The sequence below is a fragment of the Lacerta agilis genome, chromosome 17 (assembly GCF_009819535.1).
Source record: "Lacerta agilis isolate rLacAgi1 chromosome 17, rLacAgi1.pri, whole genome shotgun sequence".
In the NCBI taxonomy this organism is placed as follows: domain Eukaryota; kingdom Metazoa; phylum Chordata; class Lepidosauria; order Squamata; family Lacertidae; genus Lacerta; species Lacerta agilis.
In genome coordinates, this window is record NC_046328.1 from 19,679,737 (window position 1) to 19,701,375 (window position 21,639).

General features: G+C 47.5%; 1 protein-coding gene across 1 annotated transcript; it reads left to right on the forward strand.

Moving 5' to 3' along the window:
• Window positions 1–6,914: 6,914 nt before the first annotated feature.
• LOC117038995 (serine dehydratase-like) lies at window positions 6,915–21,230 on the forward strand. The gene is made up of 8 exons (XM_033136018.1): window positions 6,915–7,055; window positions 10,464–10,652; window positions 11,540–11,579; window positions 13,117–13,256; window positions 13,536–13,624; window positions 15,650–15,877; window positions 18,608–18,732; window positions 20,510–21,230. The coding sequence occupies exons 2-8, from the start codon at window positions 10,473–10,475 to the stop codon at window positions 20,701–20,703; spliced, it is 996 nt and encodes a 331-aa protein (XP_032991909.1). The 5' UTR covers window positions 6,915–7,055; window positions 10,464–10,472; the 3' UTR covers window positions 20,704–21,230.
• Window positions 21,231–21,639: the final 409 nt, after the last annotated feature.

The window sequence follows — 21,639 nt, forward strand, 5'->3', positions numbered from 1 at the left end:
TATGATTGTGCATCTCCTTGAGTTCTGGAACCTTAAAACTAAAACGAAAAGCACACTCTCAGAAAACACCGGATTTTCATAGGGTTTCCATAATCCAGTGGAATCACGTCTACGCACAGCCCTGGTGGAATAATGGAACAGCCAGCTGCTGGCTGTTTGCAAGGCTGTAAACTTGGGGGTGCTTGTGGTGTTTGGTGGTGGTGGTGGTCCCAAGTTTAGGACATTCGTTTCTAAAGTCCAGGAGGCTTTCTATCTTTGGGTTGATTAGCAAAGGCTGTAAACTTGAATTACCTGAGACGGGGCAGTGTCCCCTTGGAGGTCTAAACGGACCGTAAGATCACCCAGGGGCTGTTCTTAGTGCATCTAGGAGAACAAGGCAGGAGCCCCTAGAGACTCCCAGTGTCTCTGGGCTTCAGGTGTCTGTAACTGCAAAGGAGATTCCAGAATCCCCCGGCTTCTGGTTGGCTGGAGGTGAAAGGTCAAACTCCAGAGATTGTGACATCCACTGATACCGAGGCAACAGAGCCAGGCACACACAGGGGAGCCTGATCAGCAATCTAGGGAGCCCCTTGACCCCTCTAAGCCAGTTTTCATAGGAATATAGGAAACTACCTTATACTGAATCAGACCATCGGTCCGTTTTGCTCAGTATTGTCTCCACCCCCATCGCTCAGCCCGGACACTGAGGTCCAGCTCCGAGGGCCTTCTGGCAGTTCCCTCACTGCAAGAAGTGAGGTTACAGGGAACCAGGCAGAGGGCCTTCTCAGTAGTGGCACCCTCCCTGTGGAACACCCTCCCATCAGATGTCAAGAAAATAAACATCTACTGTATCTGACTTTTAGATGACATCTGCCTGCAGACCTTTTTAGGGAAATTTTTAATGTTTGGTGTTTTATTGTGTTTTTAATATCCTGTTGGAAGCTGCCCAGAGTAGCTGGGGAGGTCTGGCCAGATGAGTGGGGTATAAGTAATAAATTATTATTATTATTATTATTATTATTATTATTATTATTATTAGCTCTCCGCGGATTCAAACAGGGAACATTCCCAACCCTACTGGGAGATGTCACTGGGGATTAAACCTAGGGCATTATGCATGCAGAAGGTAACACCTTGAACTTGGCCTGGGAGGGAGCACATTGGCAACCTCTGAGCACAAATGTTCTACTCTGAGAGGGTCTCTTATCAGCAATCTCGCTGCAGCATTCTGCACCGACAGCAGCTTCCAGGTCAAGCATGAGGGAACAAAGAGCACTGATACAATGAAGGTTTCCCACCCCCACAAACACTGGACACAAATGAGCATCTCAGGATAATGGGTACCACGAGTTCTGCAGAGATGTCATGGAGTGGGTGAGCAGATTCTGAAGTGTGTGTGTGGGGAGAGATCAGGAAGCTGCAAGGTGAGGGGGTGGAATTGAGGCTTCAGGAAATGTCAGAGTTGGAAGAAGGGCCCAGCAGTTGGGAGAGTCACGGGCTAGAACCTGGGGAAGGTTCAGAGAGGTGTCCTGCCCCTGTGATAGTGGGATGGCAGACACTTCTAGACAGGTTCCTCCTAAAGGGCCACTGCTGACCACCCTGAGGCCAGTCCTGCAAGCCTCACAGGCCCAGCCCACTCCCAGAGAAGTGCACATTTTCCTGCCCAGAGCGGAAACGCCTGCCATTCGCAGCACAGAGGCTTGTGCCTGCCCCTCTCTTCAAGAGGAAGAGGTTTGTGTGTGTAGCTTGTTGAATCAACATCTCAGCTACTGGTGCAATTCACCCTGTGTTGCTGAGATCTGTGCATTAAAGAATCTGGCAGAAACAGAGGTCTGAGTTTGAGTTCTTCATTCAGCAGCGAGGCCCAGGACTATGAGTGTATCCTCATTTTATCCTTGACATTGGGGGTCCGTCCCCCCCCGCATGTCAGGGGCGGGGAACCTCAGGTGCAAGACTGAAATGTGGCTCTCCAAGCCTCTCTTTCTAGCTCTTGGGATTCTCCTGAGGCCACACCTCCAGCACCAGCAGGTGCGCCGGGTTCTGCCCAACATTGAGGAGGCCTGGCGCGTGAGTGTGACACCACGCACCTGGGGCACGGTGGGAGGAGTCTCACACGGGGCCTGGCGCGAGAAAGAGGATGGACTGCTGATGCCAATGGGCACCCTTTCTTCCCCTTGGCAACACTGGAGCAAAGACTTCATTGCCCTTAGAAGCAGGGAAATTCCCTCCACATTGTCCTCCGAATGCAACAGAGTTCCCAGCATTGGCCAAAAAGTAGCCGAAACAAGCATCCTTTGTGTTGTCCCCTTTTGTCGTTGGAAGGCTGGGGCTTGTTGGCCCTTGGGTCCTCTTTTGATAAGAACATAACAAGAGCCTGCTGGATCAGGCCAGTGGCCCATCTAGTCTGCCATCCTGTTCTCACAGTGGCCAACCAAATGCCTGTGGGAAACTTGCAGGAGCAGTGCCTGAGCACAAGAGCCCTCTCCCCTCCTCTGAGGTTTCCCGCAACTGTTATTCAGAAGCATTGCTGCCTCTGTGGAGGCAGAGCAGAGCCATCGTAGCTTGTAGCCCTCAATAGCCCCCTCCTCCATGAATTTGTCCATTCCTCTTTTAAAGACACCCACATTGGTGGCCATTACCGCCTCCTGTGGGAAAGTGTTTCATAGTTTAACTATGTGCTGGAGGCTTGTCTTTTATCTGTCCTGATTCTTCCAACGGTCAGCTTCGTTGGACACCCACAAGTTCTAGTGCTGTGGGATAAGAACCTTCCTCTATCCAATTTCTCTGTGCCATGCCTCATTTTATACACTACTATCGTGCCACCTCTTCCCTGCCTTTTCTCTAAACTAGGAAGTCCCAAATGCTGCTACCTTCCCCTCATGTGGAGGGTCTTTGCATCCCCTGATCGTTTGGGCTCCCCTTTTCCGAGCCCCTTCTCAAGACTCAGCTGACCTCTTTTAGCCTGCTTCCTTCCTCTCCATAGCTGTCTCATCTAAGACTCGGGAGATAAGGAGAGAGAGAGAGAGAGAGAGAGAGAGAGAGAGAGAGAGAGAGAGAGAGAGAGAGAAGCATAATCAATATTGCTACTGTACTAAGTCCAGAAACAGAATGCAAATGATCGAGCCCGGTGCCTGTGATTCCGGGAAAGATTTCTCCCAGTTCTTTCCCTTTGAAAAGGCTTAATGAGATGGCAACACGGACAAGTCCAAAAGCCGCATAATTGCTTTTTGGATGGATTGCCTAAGAGAGTACATCACATGGGCAATCAGAGCAGAACGTGACATTACACAACAGCCTGCCACTTGGCTGACCTGTGTGTGTTTGTGTGTGTGTGTGTGTGTGTGTGTGTAACAAAATGTCTCAGGCTGGGCTGATAGCCCACTTTCTTTTCTTCATGCACATTTTCTAGATGGATGCATTTGCTCAGAGCAAGGATGGGGATCCTCTAGCCCAGATAATGCCCACCTGCTTGTCATGGGTGATGTCAGGTGTGGGACAAGAAGAGAGGCAGGAGCCTGAAAGTCCACTTCTGGTTGTGCACCGGCAGGAGCTGGCTCTATCAACTGATGGGCAATAAAACTGAAACCTCAGGAACTTCAAAGCCTCCGAAAGCACCTTGAGCATTTTAAAGCATCTGCAAGCACTACGGCACTTTGAAGTCACCCAGAGCACTTCACAGTAGTCCAAGCAGGGTGCAGCTAACACTTGTATCATAGCAGGTAAAGGTAAAAGGTAAAGGACCCCTGGATGGTTAAGTCCAATCAAAGGTGACTATGGGGTTGCGGATCTGATGGCAATGAAACAATCGTTGAGATGGCTAGAGTGCCAGTGGTGGATAACTCATTCTGAATCTGACCGGACATGGGTTAGAGCTCAATGTCGAGCCTACCAAGTGGCGGTAGCGACGGCGAAGAAGACTTTCTTCACCGCCTCTATTGCATCTGCAAAAAACAGCAGCAGGAGACTTTTTCAGGTGGTTCACAATTTAGCGGAACCACCTGCTCCATCAGGGCCCAGTATGGGCCACATGATCTCCTGCAATGATTTTGCAAAGTTTTTTGCAGATAAAGTCACTCAGATTTGGGAAGAGGTAGATTCCATCGTAGGAGCAGGGCCGGGGTGGGAGAGTGCTAGAGTCCTGTCTAGTCCAGTTGCGTGGGATCAGTTCCAATCTGTTACCTCCAAGGATGTGGACAGGCTGCTTGGATGAGTGAAACCAACCACCTGTCTCCTTGATCCTGGCCCATCCTGGCTTATAAAAGCTAGCTGGGAAGGGCTGGGCGATGGGCTTCGCGGGGTGGTGAATGCTTCTCTCTGTGAGGGAGCCTTCCCAGCTCCGCTGAAAGAGGCGGTTATTAAACCGCTTCTTAAAAAACCATCTTTAGATGCGGCCAATATGGCCAACTATCGCCCAGTCTCAAATCTTCCATTCTTGGGCAAGGTGATTGAGCGAGTAGTTGCTGAACAACTCCAGGCCCGTCTGGAAGAAGCGGACCATTTGGATCCCTTCCAGTCGGGATTCAGGCCTCATCATGGGACTGAAACTGCCTTGGTCACACTGGTTGATGATCTCCAGCGGGCTAGGGACAAAGGTGAGAGCTGTTTCCTAGTTCTGCTGGATCTCTCAGAGGGTTTGACACCATTGACCATAACATCCTTCTGGACCATCTAGAGGGGTTGGGAGCTGGGGGCACTGTTATACAGTGGTTCTGCTCCTTCCTCCAGAGCCGTGTTCAGAAAGTGGTGGTGGGGGATGAGTGTTCAGACCCCTGGGCTCTCACTTGTGGGGTGCCTCAGGGTTCTGTCCTCTCCCCCATGCTTTTCAACATCTATATGCAGCCGCTGGGAGAGATCATCAGGGGGTTTGGGCTGGGTGTTCATCAGTATGCAGATGATACCTAGCTCTACCTCTCTTTTAAATCAGAACCAGTGAAGGTGGTGTGAAAGTCCTGTGTGAGTGTCTGGAGGCGGTTGGAGGATGGATGGTGGCTAACAGATTGAGGTTGAATCCTGACAAGACAGAAGTACTGTTTTGGGGGGACAGGAGGCGGGCAGGTGTGGAGGACTCCCTGGTCCTGAATGGGGTAACTGTGCCCCTGAAGGACCAGGTGTGCAGCTGGGAGTCATTCTGGACTCATAGCTGTCCATGGAGGCACAGGTTAATTCTGTGTCCAAGGCAGCTGTCTACCAGCTCCATCTGGTACGCAGGCTGAGACCCTACCTGCCCACGGACTGTCTCGCCAGAGTGGTGCATGTTCTAGTTATCTCTTGCTTGGATTACTGTTATGCACTCTATGTGGGGCTACCTTTGAAGGTGACTCGGAAAATACAACTAATCCAGAATGCAGCAGCTAGACTGGTGACTGGGAGCGGCCACCAAGACCACATAACACCGGTCTTGAAAGACCTACATTGGCTCCCAGTATGTTTCTGAGCACAATTCAAAGTGTTGGTGCTGACCTTTAAAGCCCTAAATGGCCTCGGTTCAGTATACCTGAAGGAGCGTCTCCATCCCCATCATTCTGCCCGGACACTGAGGTCCAGTGCTGAGGGCCTTCTGGCAGTTCCCTCACTGCGAGAAGCCAAGTTACAGGGAACCAGGCATAGCGCCTTCTCGGTAGTGGCACCAGCCCTGTGGAACACCCTCCCACCAGATGTCAAAGAGAAAACCAACTACCAGATTTTTAGGAGACATCTGAAAGCAGCCCTGTTTAGGGAAGCTTTTAATGTTTAATAGATTATTGTATTTTAAAATTCTGTTGGAAGCCACCCAGAGTGACTGGGGAAACCCAGCCAGATGGGCGGAGTATAAATAATTAATAAATTATTATTATTATTATTATTATTATTATTATTATTATTATTATTATTTTGCTTCAGGATGAGGGAGCTGGCATTTGTCCACAGACAGCTCTCTGGGTCATTTGGCCAGCAGGACTTACTAATAATAATAATAATAATAATAATAATAATAATAATAATAATAATTTATTTCTACCCTGCCCATCTGACTAAACTGCTTCTGGTGCAACAGAACACAATGGTGGACACCAGAGTGCACAGAAATGCCGTTTACCTTCCCGCCGCAGCACTACCTATTTATCTACTTGCCCTGGCGTGCTTTTGAACTGCTAGGTTGGCAGGAGCTGGGACAGAGCAACGGAAGCTCACTCCGCGGGGATTCGAACCGCCAACCTTCCAATCAGCATGCCCAAGAGGCTCAGTGGTTTAGACCACAGTGCTACCCACCCCCCTAATATCACTATATCACTGAGATCTATCTATCTATCTATCTATCTATCTATCTATCTATCATCTTCTATCTATCATCTATCTATCTCTGATATCATGTATCACTACATGTTCTTATTAACTAAACAGCACTCCCCCACCCCAGAAAATACCGTATTTTCCGGCGTATAAGACAACTGGGCGTATAAGACAACTGGGCGTATAAGACGACCCCCAACTTTTCCAGTTAAAATATAGAGTTTGAGATATACTCGACCCCAGATTCTCCACCCGGTGTATAAGACGATCCCCAACTTTTGAGAAGATTTTCCTGGATTAAAAAGTAGTCTTATACGCCAGAATATACAGTATTCTTATTAATGATTCCTGTGACTTCAAATTGATGACTTGCAGTTGCTGTGGATGGACTTTGACATTGTGTGTGTGTGTGTGTGTGTGTGTGTGTGTGTGTGTTAAGCAAGTATGATAAATGAAATGAGCAGTGCAAATTCTTGAAGGCCAAGCAAGAGATGGCAATGTTCAATGTTGCCCTCTTTTGAAGAAAGCTGGGCGTGTCAATAAAGCTCTTCCTCCCCCCTCTCTCTATCCTAACGGTCATCATTCCCAGCCTTCTGAGGAGCAACTTTGCAATTCTGCAACTCAGGACTGACGAGAGCCAGTTGCTAAGGTTCCTTGACCACTTCCCCTTGGCACTCTTCCCGGTTCCCTCCTCCAAATAAACTTTGCTCGCACAGCTGAGGGTGGCAGGAACTTTCTTCGAGAGAGAAACTCCTCTGAAACGGGAAAGAGAAGCTCATTGTTTCCTGGGGAGTCCAGATTGTGAGGTACCTCTTCAGTGGTGGATGTGGCCACTTGGAATAAATGTGGGAACGGGGGATCCTCATCGGCTGAATTTCCTAGGTGGGAGGTGGGTGAGGGGAGAATAGCCTGTGCTTCCTGTTATTTGTGCACTGATGTGGCCAGAATTTTAAAACGGCTGGTTTTAGAGAAGCGGAAAACTCATTCCCTGAGTAGGAAAACAAAAGATTTGCAGGGAAATGTTGTTTGGCTTGAAAAGGGAATGCCAGGCAGATACTAAATGCTGTGGAAGGAATGACGTTCCCCAAAATCCAGAATGCCATGTGAGGATAGAAGTTCCAGGCTGCATATGAACTTAAAGCACATGACTTCCCCCAAAGAATCCTGGGAACTGTAGTTTCTCGGGGCCTTGGGGGAATTGTAGCTCTGTTTTGGGCATGCTGCGGTTCCCAGGATTCTTTAGAGGGGCAAGTAATGTGCTTGAAATATATGGCTTGTACACAGTATGAGTCTAACATTAGGTGGTGACGTGTCTGGCTTTTTAGAGGCCTGTCCTCTACTTGCAAGAGTCCTTTGTTAGAAGGACTGTGATCCAAGGCTGGTTTGAAGATAAGAGAACCCTTGGGAGGGAGATCAGCCAGGATGGACCAACTTGATGTCTCCCATCAATAGTTAGCTCCACCAGGGCAACAGACTCATCACTCAGACACACAGGGCATCTATCTGGTCACAAGTCTTCCCCACTGTGGCGTGATGTATTGTTAAATTATAGCGTTTACTTGAGAATGTAAGAAGGGCCTGCTGGATCAGGCCAATGGCTCATCTAGTCCAGCATCCTGTTCTCACAGTGGCCAAACAGAAGCCGGTGGGAAACCTGTAAACAGCACCTGAGTATAAGAGCACTCTTCCCTCCTGTGGCTTCCAGCAACTGGCACTCAGAAGCAGGGCCGTCTTAAGTATATCCGGTGCCGTGGTGCAAAGATCCCCTTCCCATTTCCCAGAGTTGCCGACCTTTTTATGGCGCTGCTGGCAGCTTTGCGGGGCTGGAGGAGGCGGGCAGTGGCTGGAGGGCGGCTCCTCCAGTGGGGAAGAGGGGTGGCTCCGGGCACAGCGCTGCTTCATCCAGCCTCCGCCTCTTCCCTGGCACCCATGCCGTGGTGGCCACAGTAGGCGGAGGCTCCGGGCGTGGTGCTGCTTCGGCGTGGCATGGCAGAGGTGGGTGAGGGTGGTGAGCTGATGCTGGGAGGCGCCCGCCCAGCCTCTGCCGCTTCCCTGGCGCCCTCCAGAACTTGGTGGCCTGGCGCCCCGTGCCACTTGCCTCTATGGGCAAGACGTCGCTGCTCAGAAGCATTGCTGCCTCTGACCATGGAGGCAGAACAGAGCCACCCTGGCTAGTAGCCGTCAACAGCCTTGTCCCTCCATGCATTTGTTCAATCCTCTTTTGAAGCTGTCCAAATGGGTGGCCCCTTCTAAATTTGCATCGGGTGGTGTGCTTGCAGAGCGCAGGAACACAGGAAGCCGTCCTATGCAGTTCCTGACCCGTTGGTCCAGCTAGCTCAGTATTGCCTACACTGACTGGCAGTGGTTCTCCAGGGTTTCAGGAAGGGGGTCTCTCCTGGAGATGCTCGGGATTAAACCTGGGAACTTTCCCATCACTGTCTTTCATCTCCATTGACAATGGAAGGCTGGTGGGCAAGAGCGGTTCATTGCAACAGCTGAGAAGCTTATGCAGCAAAGTGCTTGAAGGAGGTGCAGGATATGAGAACCTTATGGCAACCTGGGAGCCTTTTATAACATTTAGTGTTAGACAAGGTGGCATTTTAATACCTCTGGAGTCCCAGAAGTCTTTTGGGAAAGATTTATTGCCACCGCTACTTTCGTCGCTATCTAAGGACACATGATCCATGCCATATATTTAAAGCACTATTAGGCTACTTTAACAGTCACAGAAAATCCTGGGAACTGTAAGGTCTGTGAGGTCAGCATCCGTAACAAACTACAGTTCCCAGAATTCTTGGGTGGTGGTGGGGAACCATTACTGTTAAAGAATGCTTTAAATGTATTGCCTGGATGTGACCTTGGTTACTTTCCTGCCTTTAGTAATCTAGATCTTTTGAATTTGCAAATAACAGGCACTGTTTTGTTGTTTTAATTTAAATTCAGTTTTTAAAATACAGTGGTACCTCTAGTTATGAACTTAATCTGTTCAGGAGGTCCGTTTTTAACCTGAAACCGTTCTTAACTACCGGTAGCAGTGTGCTTTCACAAATGGGGCTTCTCGCTGACACCACGCTGCCAGCGCACGATTTCCGTTCTCATCCTGGGGCAAAGTTCTCAACTCGAGGTAACTCTTCCAGGTTAGTGGAGTTTGTAACCTAAAGTGTTTGCAACCTGAGGCGTTTGTAACTCGAGGTACCACTGTAAATAAATCAATATTGGGAAGGAGTGCATTGGAATTCTGGCTAGGAGAATCAGAAGGTGTCTTATACTGAGCCAGGCCATTGGCTTTCCAGGATTTCTTCTTGGGTTGTTGGTTGCAGAGGCTGACACAGCTGTGACTCTCTCAGTGCATAAAGACCAGACCTTGATAAGAGCTTGCAGATCCATTCATAGTTCTTAGCCCAGCTTCTATGGTTGTGCTCTGACTCCACAGTTGCAGGCAGTAATGCTTCTGAATATCAGTTGTCAGAAGCCACAGGAGGGGAGAGAGCTCTTGTGCCCAGGTCTTGCTTGCAGGCTTCCCAAAAAGGCATCTGGGTGGCCACAGTGAGAACAGGATGCTGGACTAGGTGAGCCGCTGGCCTGATCCAGGAGAGATCTTCCTTTGATCTTATGATTGAAGTCCAGAGCAGTTTCAACAATGAGTCCAATTCACCAATGGAGTGGTGGGCTCTCCCTTGGTGGAGATCGTCACACAGTCAACTGTGCTTGGCAAACAACAACAACAACAACAACAACAACAACAACAACAACAACAATTTATTATTTATACTCCGCCCATCTGGCTGGATTTCCCCAGCTACTCTGGGCGGCTCCCAACAGAATATTAAAAACACGATAAAATTAAAAACATGATGAAACATGTCTTCTAAAAGTCAGATAGTTGTTTATTTCCATGACATCTGATGGGAGGGCGTTCCACAGGGCAGGTGCCAACACCGAGAAGGCCCTCTGCTTGGTTCCCTGTAGCTTCACTTCTCGCAGTGATGGAACCGCCAGAAGGCCCTTGGAGCTGGACCTCAGCGTCCGGGCTGAACAATGGGGGTAGAGATGCTCCTTCAGGTATACTGGGCTGAGGCTGTTTAGGGCTTTAAAAGTCAGCACCAACATTTTGAATTGTGCTCGGAAATGTACCGGGAGCCAATGCACTAACCCTTTTATTTTCAGCACCAAGCATTCCAGCTAACCTCCATCTCTCCACTTCTGTGTTTTAGGCAATCTCCATGACAGCAACGGGGGACCATTTTGGTGGCAGGGATGGAAGACCATTCCACATTGTGACACCTGTCCTGGAGAGCATCGCCCTTTCCGAAGCTGCGGGCACCAAAGTCTATATGAAGATGGAGAATGTCCAACCTGCGGGTTCCTTCAAAATCCGGGGCATTGGCTACTTTTGCCAACAGGTGAGTGGCTGCCAAGTACCCTGGAAGTTCCTTTGTGGAAGAACAGCAGCTTTGGCTATGGGCAGCTCCCCAATACAAAACAGCTGATCTTTTAAAAAATCAACCAACAAGGCAATGTGGTGTAGTGGTTAGATAGAGTGTTTGGCTACAAGCTAGGAGACCAGGGTTCAAATTCTCACTCAGCCATGAAGCTCACTGGGTGAACAACTCAGCCTAACCTATCCTTCCTGGGTTGTTGTGAGGATAAAATGGAGCAGTGTGTGTTGGCAGGTAGAGAACCACATGCCCCGCGTTGAACTCCTTGGAGGAAAGGTGGGATAAAAAGGTACTAAATAAGTGCAGAAATAAATAATAAACTATGTAAGAGAGTAACAGATATGGGGATCCAACCCTGTAATGGTCCAGGATAACAAACTCTGACCCATATCTGCTCAGGCAACACTGTTACAGGGCTTAATAACACATGGCACAATGTGCTCATTTGCAAGCTTATCTTCCAGCCTGTATATGTATATTATCACAGTAACACAATGTCCTATCTGCATAACACAAACAGAACATGCCAAAATAAAGTAAAATAAAAGGACACATTTTTGGCTCAGAAATGGCAACATTCAGAAACCAGGGGAAGGTCGTTTAAGTCACACAGGAGGAAAAACTGGGCTCAGCCCTAGAATCACAGAAACTGTGGAGCTGTAAGGGACCCAAGGGTCATCTAGTCCAACCCTCTGCAGTGCAGGAATCACTGCTGTCACTTAATCTAAATAGAGAGCTTCCTGTGCTTCTAATAATACTCTACAAGTTTCCATATGGCATTCTCCTCCAGATCAATGCATTCTCACACCTTCCCCTCTCTCAAACTGAACCCCCTCTCCTGTTCATTTCAGGTTGCCAAAAAGGGTTGCCAACACCTGGTTTGTTCATCAGGTAAATAAATATCCATGTGCCTTTTCGGTCCTTCTTTCAACTTCCAACGTTTCTCTTGTAATTGTCAGGAAAGCCCAAACAACGGCCTGTGTGTGTGACTTAGTTACTCCTCTTGACCTTGATTCAGTTTGTACAGTGTATTCAGAGGGCCTGCCCTGCCATTAGGGAAAATGAGATGACTCCAAACTCAGGTGGCAGATGCAGATTTGGTGGCGGCAGCCCCCTAGCTATTCCTCCCAATCGCCCTGACCCATCTGCACTATACATTTAAGGCAGTATCGCCTCACATCAAACAGCCATGGCTTCCTCCAAAGAATCCTGCAAACTGCAGTTTGTTAAGTGTTCTGAGAGTCGTTATGAGGCCCATATTCCCCACCCAGAGCTACAATTCCCAAAGTGGTTTAACAGCCAATCCCTCTTCCCAGAGAACTCTGGGAATTGCAGCTCTGTGACATAACAATTCTTTAAAAACTAGTAAAGGTAAAGGGACCCCTGACCATTAGGTCCAATCGTGGACGACTCTGGGGTTGCGGCGCTCATCTTGCTTTATTGGCTGAGGGAGCCAGCGTACAGCTTCTGGGTCATGCGGCCAGCATGACTAAGCCGCTTCTGGTGAACCAGAGCAGCACACGGAAATGCCGTTTACCTTCCCGCCGGAGCAGTACCTATTTATCTACTTGCACTTTGATGTGCTTTCAAACTGCTAGGTTGGCAGGAGCAGGGACCGAGCAATTCTGATTGACAAGCCCTAGGCTCTGTGGTTTAACCCACAGCGCCACCCGTGTCCTTATTCTTTAAAAACTACAGCTCCCATAATTCTTTGAGGGAAGCCATCACTATTTAAAGAGATATCTTATAACAGAAATCACTGGGTTAAAGCTGACCAGAAGTCCAGAGGTAGCATTATTATCAATTTATGATGGAGTGGAAAGTTCACAGGGTATGAAGGACTTGCTCACAAATTTGTTGACAGCTGCACAAATTATGATAGCTAGGAAGTAGAAGGGGGAAAGCGGAATATAAAATGGAAGAATGGTATAAAGAGGTGTGGGATATAGCTATTAAATGATAAATTAACATGTGCCATCGAGGTAAGACGGGGAATACGCAGGAGAAGTGATTTCGAGGAGATATGGAAGGTGTTTGTAGAATTTGTACTGTTAAAATGGAAAGGGTCAAACCATCGCAAGAGGTGTTGAAATTTTGGAAGGTTGGATAGTTACAATGGAATAGTCTTGGTTAGGGGGCGCACATTTTTATTCTTATTTATTTATGATTATTACTTTGCCAAATAAAAAAATATATAAAATAAAGAGGTATCTTAGTGTAAAATGGGGTTACATCCTCCCTTGGCATGGTGAGGGGTGAGAAGTGGGCAGCAGTGTGTGTGCCACATGCCCCCTAAGCTAGTCTGGGGTCCTCAGTTACAGCATAGGCTGCTCTCCTGTGTCCAATACTGAAGGTGTTCTGTGTTGCACTGTACTTCAACTTCGGTGGAAATGTTTTCCTCTTCCCTCCTGCCACCCATTCCTCGCAGGTGGCAACGCTGGACTTGCTGCAGCATATGCTGCCCAAAAACTTGGCATACCTGCCACCATCATCGTCCATGGAAGTACTCCACTGTCGACGGTGAATAAACTAAAGAAGTTTGGTGCAGAGGTGGAGATCTTTGGGAAGGTGAGTGGAGGAATGAGTGCCGAATGCTTCTGAATCACGGGTAAGGTTGGAGCAGACCTGGTGCCACCGCCGGGCACACTTGGGGAGTTGCCAGTGCCCAAGCACACTGAGAGGGCCCATCCCTGATGCCTAACCTGGGTGGCAGGGGGACCCAGTGAAGGAAGAAGCCCCCCAGGACAATTGCCATGGGTCCCCTCATCCCCGGAGCTGGTGCTGAATTGGATAATCAAGGGATGCCTCTCATGTCAGTGGAGGTCTTCCTGTTTCTTGTTCCGGCAGGTGTGGGACGATGCTGAAGAAAGAGCCAAGAAACTTGCTGAAGCTGATGGCTGGGTCAAGGTCCACCCTTTTGACCACCCATTGGTGTGGTAAGGTTCTTGGGAAGTACATTTTGGGAGAAAATACCCTTTGGGGGCCCAATACAGAGGCTCACGCCAGATTCCTAATTAGTCAGACTTTATTCAGTACAGTGGTCCTTTGGTTCTCAAACTTAATCTGTTCCGCAAGTCCGTTCCAAAACCAAAGCTTTCCAAAACCAAGTGCGCTTTCCCGTAGAAAGTAATGCAAAATGGATTAATCTGTTTGAGACTTTTAAAAACAACCCCTGAAACAGCAATTTAACATGAGTTTTACTGTCTAAGGAGACCATTGATCCATAAAATGAAAGCAATAAACAATGTACTGCAGTCACACAATCAATCAATCAGTAGCTCAACTGGGTTCCACACAGTCGCAAAAAAAGAGCCGCAAAAAAAAACAACCGCAAAATAAATAGCAAAAACAGGCCTCAGTGTAACACTCGAAATGGAAGTGTGGCACTCAAAAAGGAGCACGTTCGGCTTCCGAAAAAAGTTCACAAACCGGAACACATACTTCTGAGTTTCTAGTGTTTGGGTTCCAATGTGTTTGAGAACCAAGGTACCACTAACACATTTCTGGACAGAGTCCAATGGAGTCTGTGAGAGCAGTCTCATTAGCACTCACTCTATATAGGAATAAATACATCATATTGGCTGTTTATTCTCAAGCCAATCCCCTTCTCCCAACCCAGCACCTCATAATCTCTTCATCCAACCATAGTCCTTAAAAACACTTGCACAACCCAAGTTCTTTGCTTTCCATGAAGAGCCCTCCTTGTGCCTTATTTCAACTTGATTTTCACTCTGTCAGATAGGTTCCTCCTAAACTGGTTCTTACCCGTTTTGTATTTAGGATACCCGAAACTGACCTCACCGATAATGTGTTTTGCCGAATTTCCACCTCAGAATCCATAAGAGGTTGTTGTGTACTACTAGGCTCTCTGTCAAGTAGATGGGGCTCTCCACACCCATCTAATTCAAGAGTCCTTGTTGGGGACATATAGTTGTGCCCTTTCCACCTACTGCTGGGGCTGAGTTGGTCCAATTTCCATTGGTTCCAAAACAAATGAGGAACAAAGGGGCAGAAAGGGTCATGGTTTATGCCCTTGCTGTTGAGCTCATTCATTCTTCATTTCCCCTAAATGCTATATTTTGTTGTGATCAGCACATTGGAGAGGGACCTAGGGGCAAGTTTCAGGACCATGGATAGCGATCCTTAAGCTGAGGTACAAGATACAAGTTGTCTCAGCACTGTCTTGGAACATCAGAATACTGGGGGACAGGGAGCAGTGACAAGGTGTCAGAGGATGGAACTGTGTGTGCCATGTGGATTCCACTGCGCTCCCTTAAATACGTTTCTGTCCTCAGGGATGCAGCAAGTCCCCTATGAAGCCTTTGGGACTTTTTAGTTTGAAGGAAAGGCAAGTAAGAGGCAACATGATAGAAGATAGAAAGCGGATAGATAATTTTTCTGCCTGTCTCATAACACTAGAACTCCTAGACATCCAATGAAACTGGATGTTGGAAGATTCAGGACAGTACTTCTTTATGTAGAGCATAGTTAAGCTATGGAGCTGGCTCACACAGAGGCAGTGATGGCCACCAACTTGGATGGTTTTAAAAGAGGACTGGACCAATTAATGGAGAAGGCTATAAATGGGTGTTAGTGGTGGTGGTATGCTTTGTCTCCACTGTCAGAGACAGCAATGCTTCTGAATATCAGTTGCTTGAAACCACAGGAGAGGAGAGTGTTCTTGTGCTCAAACCTATCTTGTGGGATTCTCACAGACATCTGGTTGGCCACTGAGAACAGGATGCTGGACAAGATGGGTCATTGGCCTCATCCAGTAGGCTCCTCTTATGTTCTTAGCTGTCCCATCTCCAAGTAAGATTTAGCTACCAGTCTAGTCAGCTTCTGCCTGCACGGCGCCCTCTTCTCCTTGCCTCCAGCAGCAAAATGTCTTGGGTCGTCCGTGGCTCAGAGCATCCTTCCCACAAATACTAGTCTCTCAAAGATGTCTCCTCTCCACACAGGAAGGGCCACAGCACTATGATCAAGGAGCTGAGGGACTCCCTGGATTCCAAGCCAGGAGCTATTGTGCTCGCTGTGGGCGGAGGTGGGCTGCTCTGTGGGGTGGTGTCTGGTCTGCAGGAGGTGGGCTGGCAGGATGTGCCCATCATTGCTGTGGAGACAAAAGGTGCTGACAGCTTCAACGCAGCCCTCAAAGCAGGACGGCTCGTCACTCTGCCTGACATAACCAGGTGAGTTGTGTGCACTGGAGCTGGCAGCAACCCCAGCTTGAAGGAAAGAGCTTTGGTGTTGAAATGAAATGTTCTCCTTTCTTCTCCTCCCTTAAAAAAAAAAAAGAGTTTGGACTCCTGAAAACCTCAGGGTTATCCTGAGCATGCTGGTGCTTCCTTCTTGTTCCCCAGGGTCCCTGCTTTGGGTTCACCTGTTAGCACTCCCCACCTAAGTTTGCCATTTAAGGGATTTCCTGGTCTCACTTCATAGAATCAGAGAATTGGAAGGGGCACTTAGGATCATCTAGTCCAACCCCCTGCAATGCAGGAATATGCAGCTGCCCCGTAGAGAGATCAAACCTGCAACCTAGGCATTCTCAGCACCATGCTCTAACCAACTGAGCTATCTAAGCTAATCTTCCTCCTCTACCTCCTCCTATTTTACTAGCTGTGATACAAAATGTAGGCTGGTTTCAGTAAGCTGCCTTGCTGAAGCAAAGCAGGACCTGGGTCTCTTCAGTGCCTCAATGGAGACCTCTTGGTAACCCTTTCTATACTGTCTAGAGTTCCATCCTGAAAATGGGTTGTTTATTTGTTTGTTTGTTTGTTTGTTTCTAGCATTCATACCCAACTTTTTAGCCAAAAAGTCTCCCAGAATGTAGAATCACTGAGCTGTAAAGTTGGAAGGGACCACATGGGTCATTTAGTCCAACCTCCTGCAATACAGGAATCTTTTGCCCAATGTGGGGCTCGATCCTGATCCTAAGTTTAAGAGTCTCGTGCTCTACCAACTGAGCTATATGACAATCAGGTAAAACGAGACAGCTGTCTCTGCCCACAAGCTTACAATTAAAGCAACCACCACCCACGTCACACAAGGAGAAAGGGGCAGGGTGTGTGGAGAGGGGGCTGGAATCAAACTTGGGCAACAATTCTTGAACAGCTGTTATAATGCATGGGTAGGCAAACTAAGGCCCGGGGGCCGGATCCGACCCAATCGCCTTCTAAATCCAGCCCACGGACACTCCGGGAATCAGCGTGTTTTTACATGAGTAGAATGTGTCCTTTTATTTAAAACGCATCTCTGGGTTATTTGAGGGGCATAGGAATTTGTTCATTATTATCTTTTCCAAAATATAGTCCGCCCCCCCCCAAGGTCTGAGGGACAGTGGACTGGCCCACAGCTGAAAAAGTTTGCTGCCCCTGTTATAATGAGCAACTGTATACCTTAATACCTGAAGGAGAATACCTGAAGGAACTGTATACCTGAATACCTGAATACCTGAAGGAGGTCCTGTATACCTGAAGGAGCGTCTCCACCCCCACCGTTCAGCCCGGACACTGAGATACAGCGCCGAGGGCCTTCTGGCGGTTCCCTCACTGCGAGAAGCAAAGCTACACGGAACCAGGCAGAGGGCCTTCTCGGTAGTGGCGCCCACCCTGTGGAACGCCCTTCCATCAGGGGTCAGAGAGATAAACAACTACCTATCATTTAGAAAATACCTGAAGGCAGCCCTGTTTAGGGAAGTTTTTAATCTGTGACTTTGTGTTGTATTTTAATATTTCTTGGAAGCCACCCAGAGTGGCCAGGGAGACCCAGCCAGATGAGCGGGGTATAAATAAATTATTATTATTATTATTATTATTATTATTATTATTATTATTATTATTATTATTAGTGCAGTTCATGGGCAGGAGGTACCCGATGCAGCTGGTCTTTTAGTGAAGCTGATAGGATGAGCCCCACTTCCCACCTCTCCCACTGAGGCAGCCTGATGGAATGCCTGCCCTCAGCTGGCAGCTGAGGGGATTGGAGTCCCAGTGGAGCTGGTCTGTCACATCACAGATGATGATGACAATGGCAGTGATGGCGATGATTTGTATACCACTCATACCCGTAGGTCTCAGGGTGGTTACAACATAAAATCACAATATATAAACACAAAACACGTAATCAAAACAAAAACAACCCAATAACCCCTCACTAACAAAACACGGGGGGCACTGTGGGTTAAACCACAGAGCCTAGGGCTTGCTGATCAGAAGGTCGGCGGTTTGAATCTCTGCCACAGGGTGAGCTCCCATTGCTCGGTCCCTGCTCCTGCCAACCTAGCAGTTCGAAAGTACATTAAAGTGCAAGTAGATAAATAGGTACCGCTCTGGCGGGAAGGTAAACGGCGTTTCCATGCGTTGCTCTGGTTTGCCAGAAGTGGCTTAGTCACGCTGGCCTCATGACTTGGAAGCTGTATGCCAGCTCCCTTGGCCAATAAAGCGAGATGAGCGCTGCAACCCCAGAGTCGTCTGCGACTGGACTTAATGGTCAGGGGTCCCTTTACCTTTAACACATTTTTAAAGGACATTGGATGTCAATCAACCAAAGAGGAACATTTTTGCCTGGCAGGCACCTAAAGTTGTATAATGAAGGTGCCAGGCAGACCTCCCTGGGGAGAGCATTCCACAAAGGGGGGGCCACTGCAGAAAAGGCCTGTTCTGGTGTTGCCACCTTCTGGACCACTCGTGGAGGCAGCACACGAGGACAGACTTCAGACGATGATCTCAGGGTCTGGGTGGTTTTTATTAAAGATTTTTTTGTGATACAATACAAACAAATAAACAAGGGAAAGTACATATTGCATCTCCACTTTCAATTCATAGAGTCTCCCCCCCCCCGACTAACTCATGACACCTACCCTCCCGCCTTCCCTGGATATGGGTGCAAACTTACTTTGCTCTTTACTGTCCATTCTGCAGTGTGGCCATGTGCCTGGGAGCCAAGACAGTGGCACAGAGGGCTCTGGATTGTGCCCGTGAGTGTTGCATCATCTCTCATGTGCTAGATGATGTAGAAGCGGTGAAAGCCATCGAGCAGTTCCTGGGTGAGTTTTCAAGGGTGTCGCAGACAGAGATTTTTTCCCCTGTGGTTCTTATGAAAATTGCCACCCCAAACAATCAATATTAGCTTTATTTTATTTTTAAATCACTGGCCACACTTGCATGCTCCACATTTCATGCAATGTTAACCCTGAAACACTGGAAGCATAGAGCTGTGGTGAAGGCAGGCAACTGGTAGGCAGACAGCTCCCTCTAGTGGCTTGTAGGAGCTCTCGTTTTATACCGCATCAGAGAATCTGTCAGTAGAGATCAGAGGGATAATTTATAGGTTTTCGGGCGACTGTCCCTTTGCTTTCATAAACTCATCCCCAGTGCCCCCAACCTTTCGCTACAAAAAGGCATTCTTCAGAACAGAATGAGTGGATGTAACAATAAATAAAACCAACTAACAGATCCTCCTGGGATTTGGGATCAGGGCAGCCGGTCAGGAGCTGCTGCTATTAATTTGGTTTTTCAAATTAAAATTTTACAGTCACATATCCAACATACAACACAGAAACATGATTCCAAGGAATCCCCTGGACTTCCCTCCTCCCCTTTGTGAGTCCTATTGTTAATCATTTCCTCCTGCATCTTTTATGATAATCCAAATCTTTTACCTCTCCATTGTGTCCAAAATTCACCATTAAACTACAAGTGTCATTCCAATCCTACTAACGATTTTAACTGTTCACGACGGTTTTTTAAGATAAATTTTAAATTTCCCCTATTCCTTAGTAAAATTTCAGTCTTCCTGGTTTCTGATTCTTCCGGTCATTTTAGCCATTTTGCAATAATCCATCAACTTCATCTGCCATTCTTCTCTGGTAGGGACTTTATCTTCTTTCCATCTCTGGGCCGATAACATCTGTGCAGCTGTGGTTGTATACATAAATGTCCTTTTCTGCTCCCTTGGGATTTCGGCACCTAGGATTCCTAAAAGGAAGGCTTCAGGGTTTTTTTAAAAGAAAATATTATTTTAAACATTTTTTCCAACTCATTATATATCATTTCCCAAAATTCTTACATTTCCACCACATATGCTAAAAGGTGCCTTCTTTTTCCTTACTCTTTTTTTATACATTTTTGCTAATTTACTGGGCATTAAATACCAACGATACATCATTTTTACTTACTCCCTTATTTCTCTTTTTTATTATAATATTTCTTAAGTTTACAATTTTATCATAATCACATTCCATCAATTATTCCTATCACCAAAAACATTGCTCACATTGAGCTTCGACTTCCTCCCTCCCCACTCTCTGGCTTTCCTAGGAATTCACTTAGGTCTAGCATTCCACTAACAACTTATTTACCTTCTTTCTATCTTAATAAATTTTACCTTTTTGATTGTAAATTAGTTCCCAACATTAACATTACAAAATGTTTTAATTCAACCCTACAAACGTTTTCAAATGTTTACAATGTTCTCTCATATATTGTATGAATTTACTCCAGTCGTCATCAAACAGTTCATCACGCTGGTTTCGGATCTTCCCCGTCAGCTTAGCCAGTTCTACATATTCCATCATTTTAATTTGCCATTCTTCCACTGTTGGTTACCATTTCTGTGCCAAAAGTATTCTCGCAGCGGTCGTGGCATACATAAACAAATTTATATCTTTCTTAGGAATTTCTTCTCCAATTATACCCAACAAAAAATGCCTCTGGTTTTTTTTTAATCAAAGTTATACCTAAAACCCCTTTTCAATTCATTATATATCATACCCCACTAGGCTTTAACCTTAGTATGCTCCCTTATTTCTCACCCCTTTCCAGATGACGAGCGCATGTTGGTGGAGCCTTCCTGTGCTGCCACCCTGGCTTTTCTCTACTCAGGCTACCTCCAGCAGCTGCAGGAAGAGGGGAGGCTGAGCCGGCAACTGGACTCCATTGTCGTTATTGTCTGCGGTGGGAGTGCCATCCATGCGGAGGAGCTCCGGGCCTTGAAGAATCAGCTGGGGATGAAGTGAAGGAGGGCAGCTCTTGACATGCTGGCAAATGAACATATTGCGGGCCAGGATATTTTTTAGTGCACTTAGAGCAGGGGTGGGGAAGCCTTTCCAGCCTGAGGGCCACCTTCCCTTCTGGGCAGCCTCCCAGGGGCCACATGGCAGTGGTGGTGGGTGGCCCAGAGTCAAAATCGGGGAGAGCAAGGGATGCAAACTTTCCCTTTGCACAGGGGGCTATTTTCTACACACACACACACACACACACTTCTATCATCCATCCATCCAGGCAGGCAAAAGGCATTACTAGTGCTCAAACGCATTTTCCACCCATGCCAAGTATATTGGGTGGTGTTCTTCCACTTTCCCAGAGCTACAATCCCTAGAGTTCCCTGTGAAGTGGGATTTGTTTGTGCAACCACACAAAGCAATAGGGGGGTCTTCTCACAATTCTTGGCATCCTTAATGAACTACAGTTCCCATTATTCTTTAGGGGCAGGGAAGCCCTGACTGTTTAAAGCAGTATGGTCCTGCCATTATTTGTATAGTGCAGACAAGCCTCTTGGGCTTGCTGATAGGAAGGTTGGCAGTTCGAATCCCCGCGATGGGGTGAGCTCCCGTTGCTCGGTCCCGGCTCCTGCCAACCTAGCAGTTCGAAAGCATGCCAGTGCAAGTAGATAAATAGGTACCGCTGCAGCGGGAAAGTAAAGAGCATTTCCGTGCGCTCTGGTACTCATCACGGTCCTCCGTGTGCCACTAGTGGTTTAGTCCTGCTGGCCACATGACCTGGAACGCTACCTGTGGACAAACGCTGGCTCCCTTGCCCTGAAAGCGAGATGAGCGCCGCAACCCCATAGTCGCCTTTGAGTGGACTTGCCCATCCAGGGGTCCTTTACCATTTACCTTTACCTTTAGTGCAGACTCTTGAGAGGCAAAATGTACAAGCACCATTCTTTTCAG

Bases quoted from the DNA above. Each gene is read 5' to 3' on its own strand.
- LOC117038995 (XM_033136018.1), top strand. From the start codon at position 10,473: ATGACAGCAACGGGGGACCATTTTGGTGGCAGGGATGGAAGACCATTC. The intron at 10,653-11,539 runs GTGAGTGGCTGC...TGTTCATTTCAG, and splicing joins TTGGCTACTTTTGCCAACAG to GTTGCCAAAAAGGGTTGCCA. The intron at 18,733-20,509 runs GTGAGTTTTCAA...ACCCCTTTCCAG, and splicing joins AGCCATCGAGCAGTTCCTGG to ATGACGAGCGCATGTTGGTG.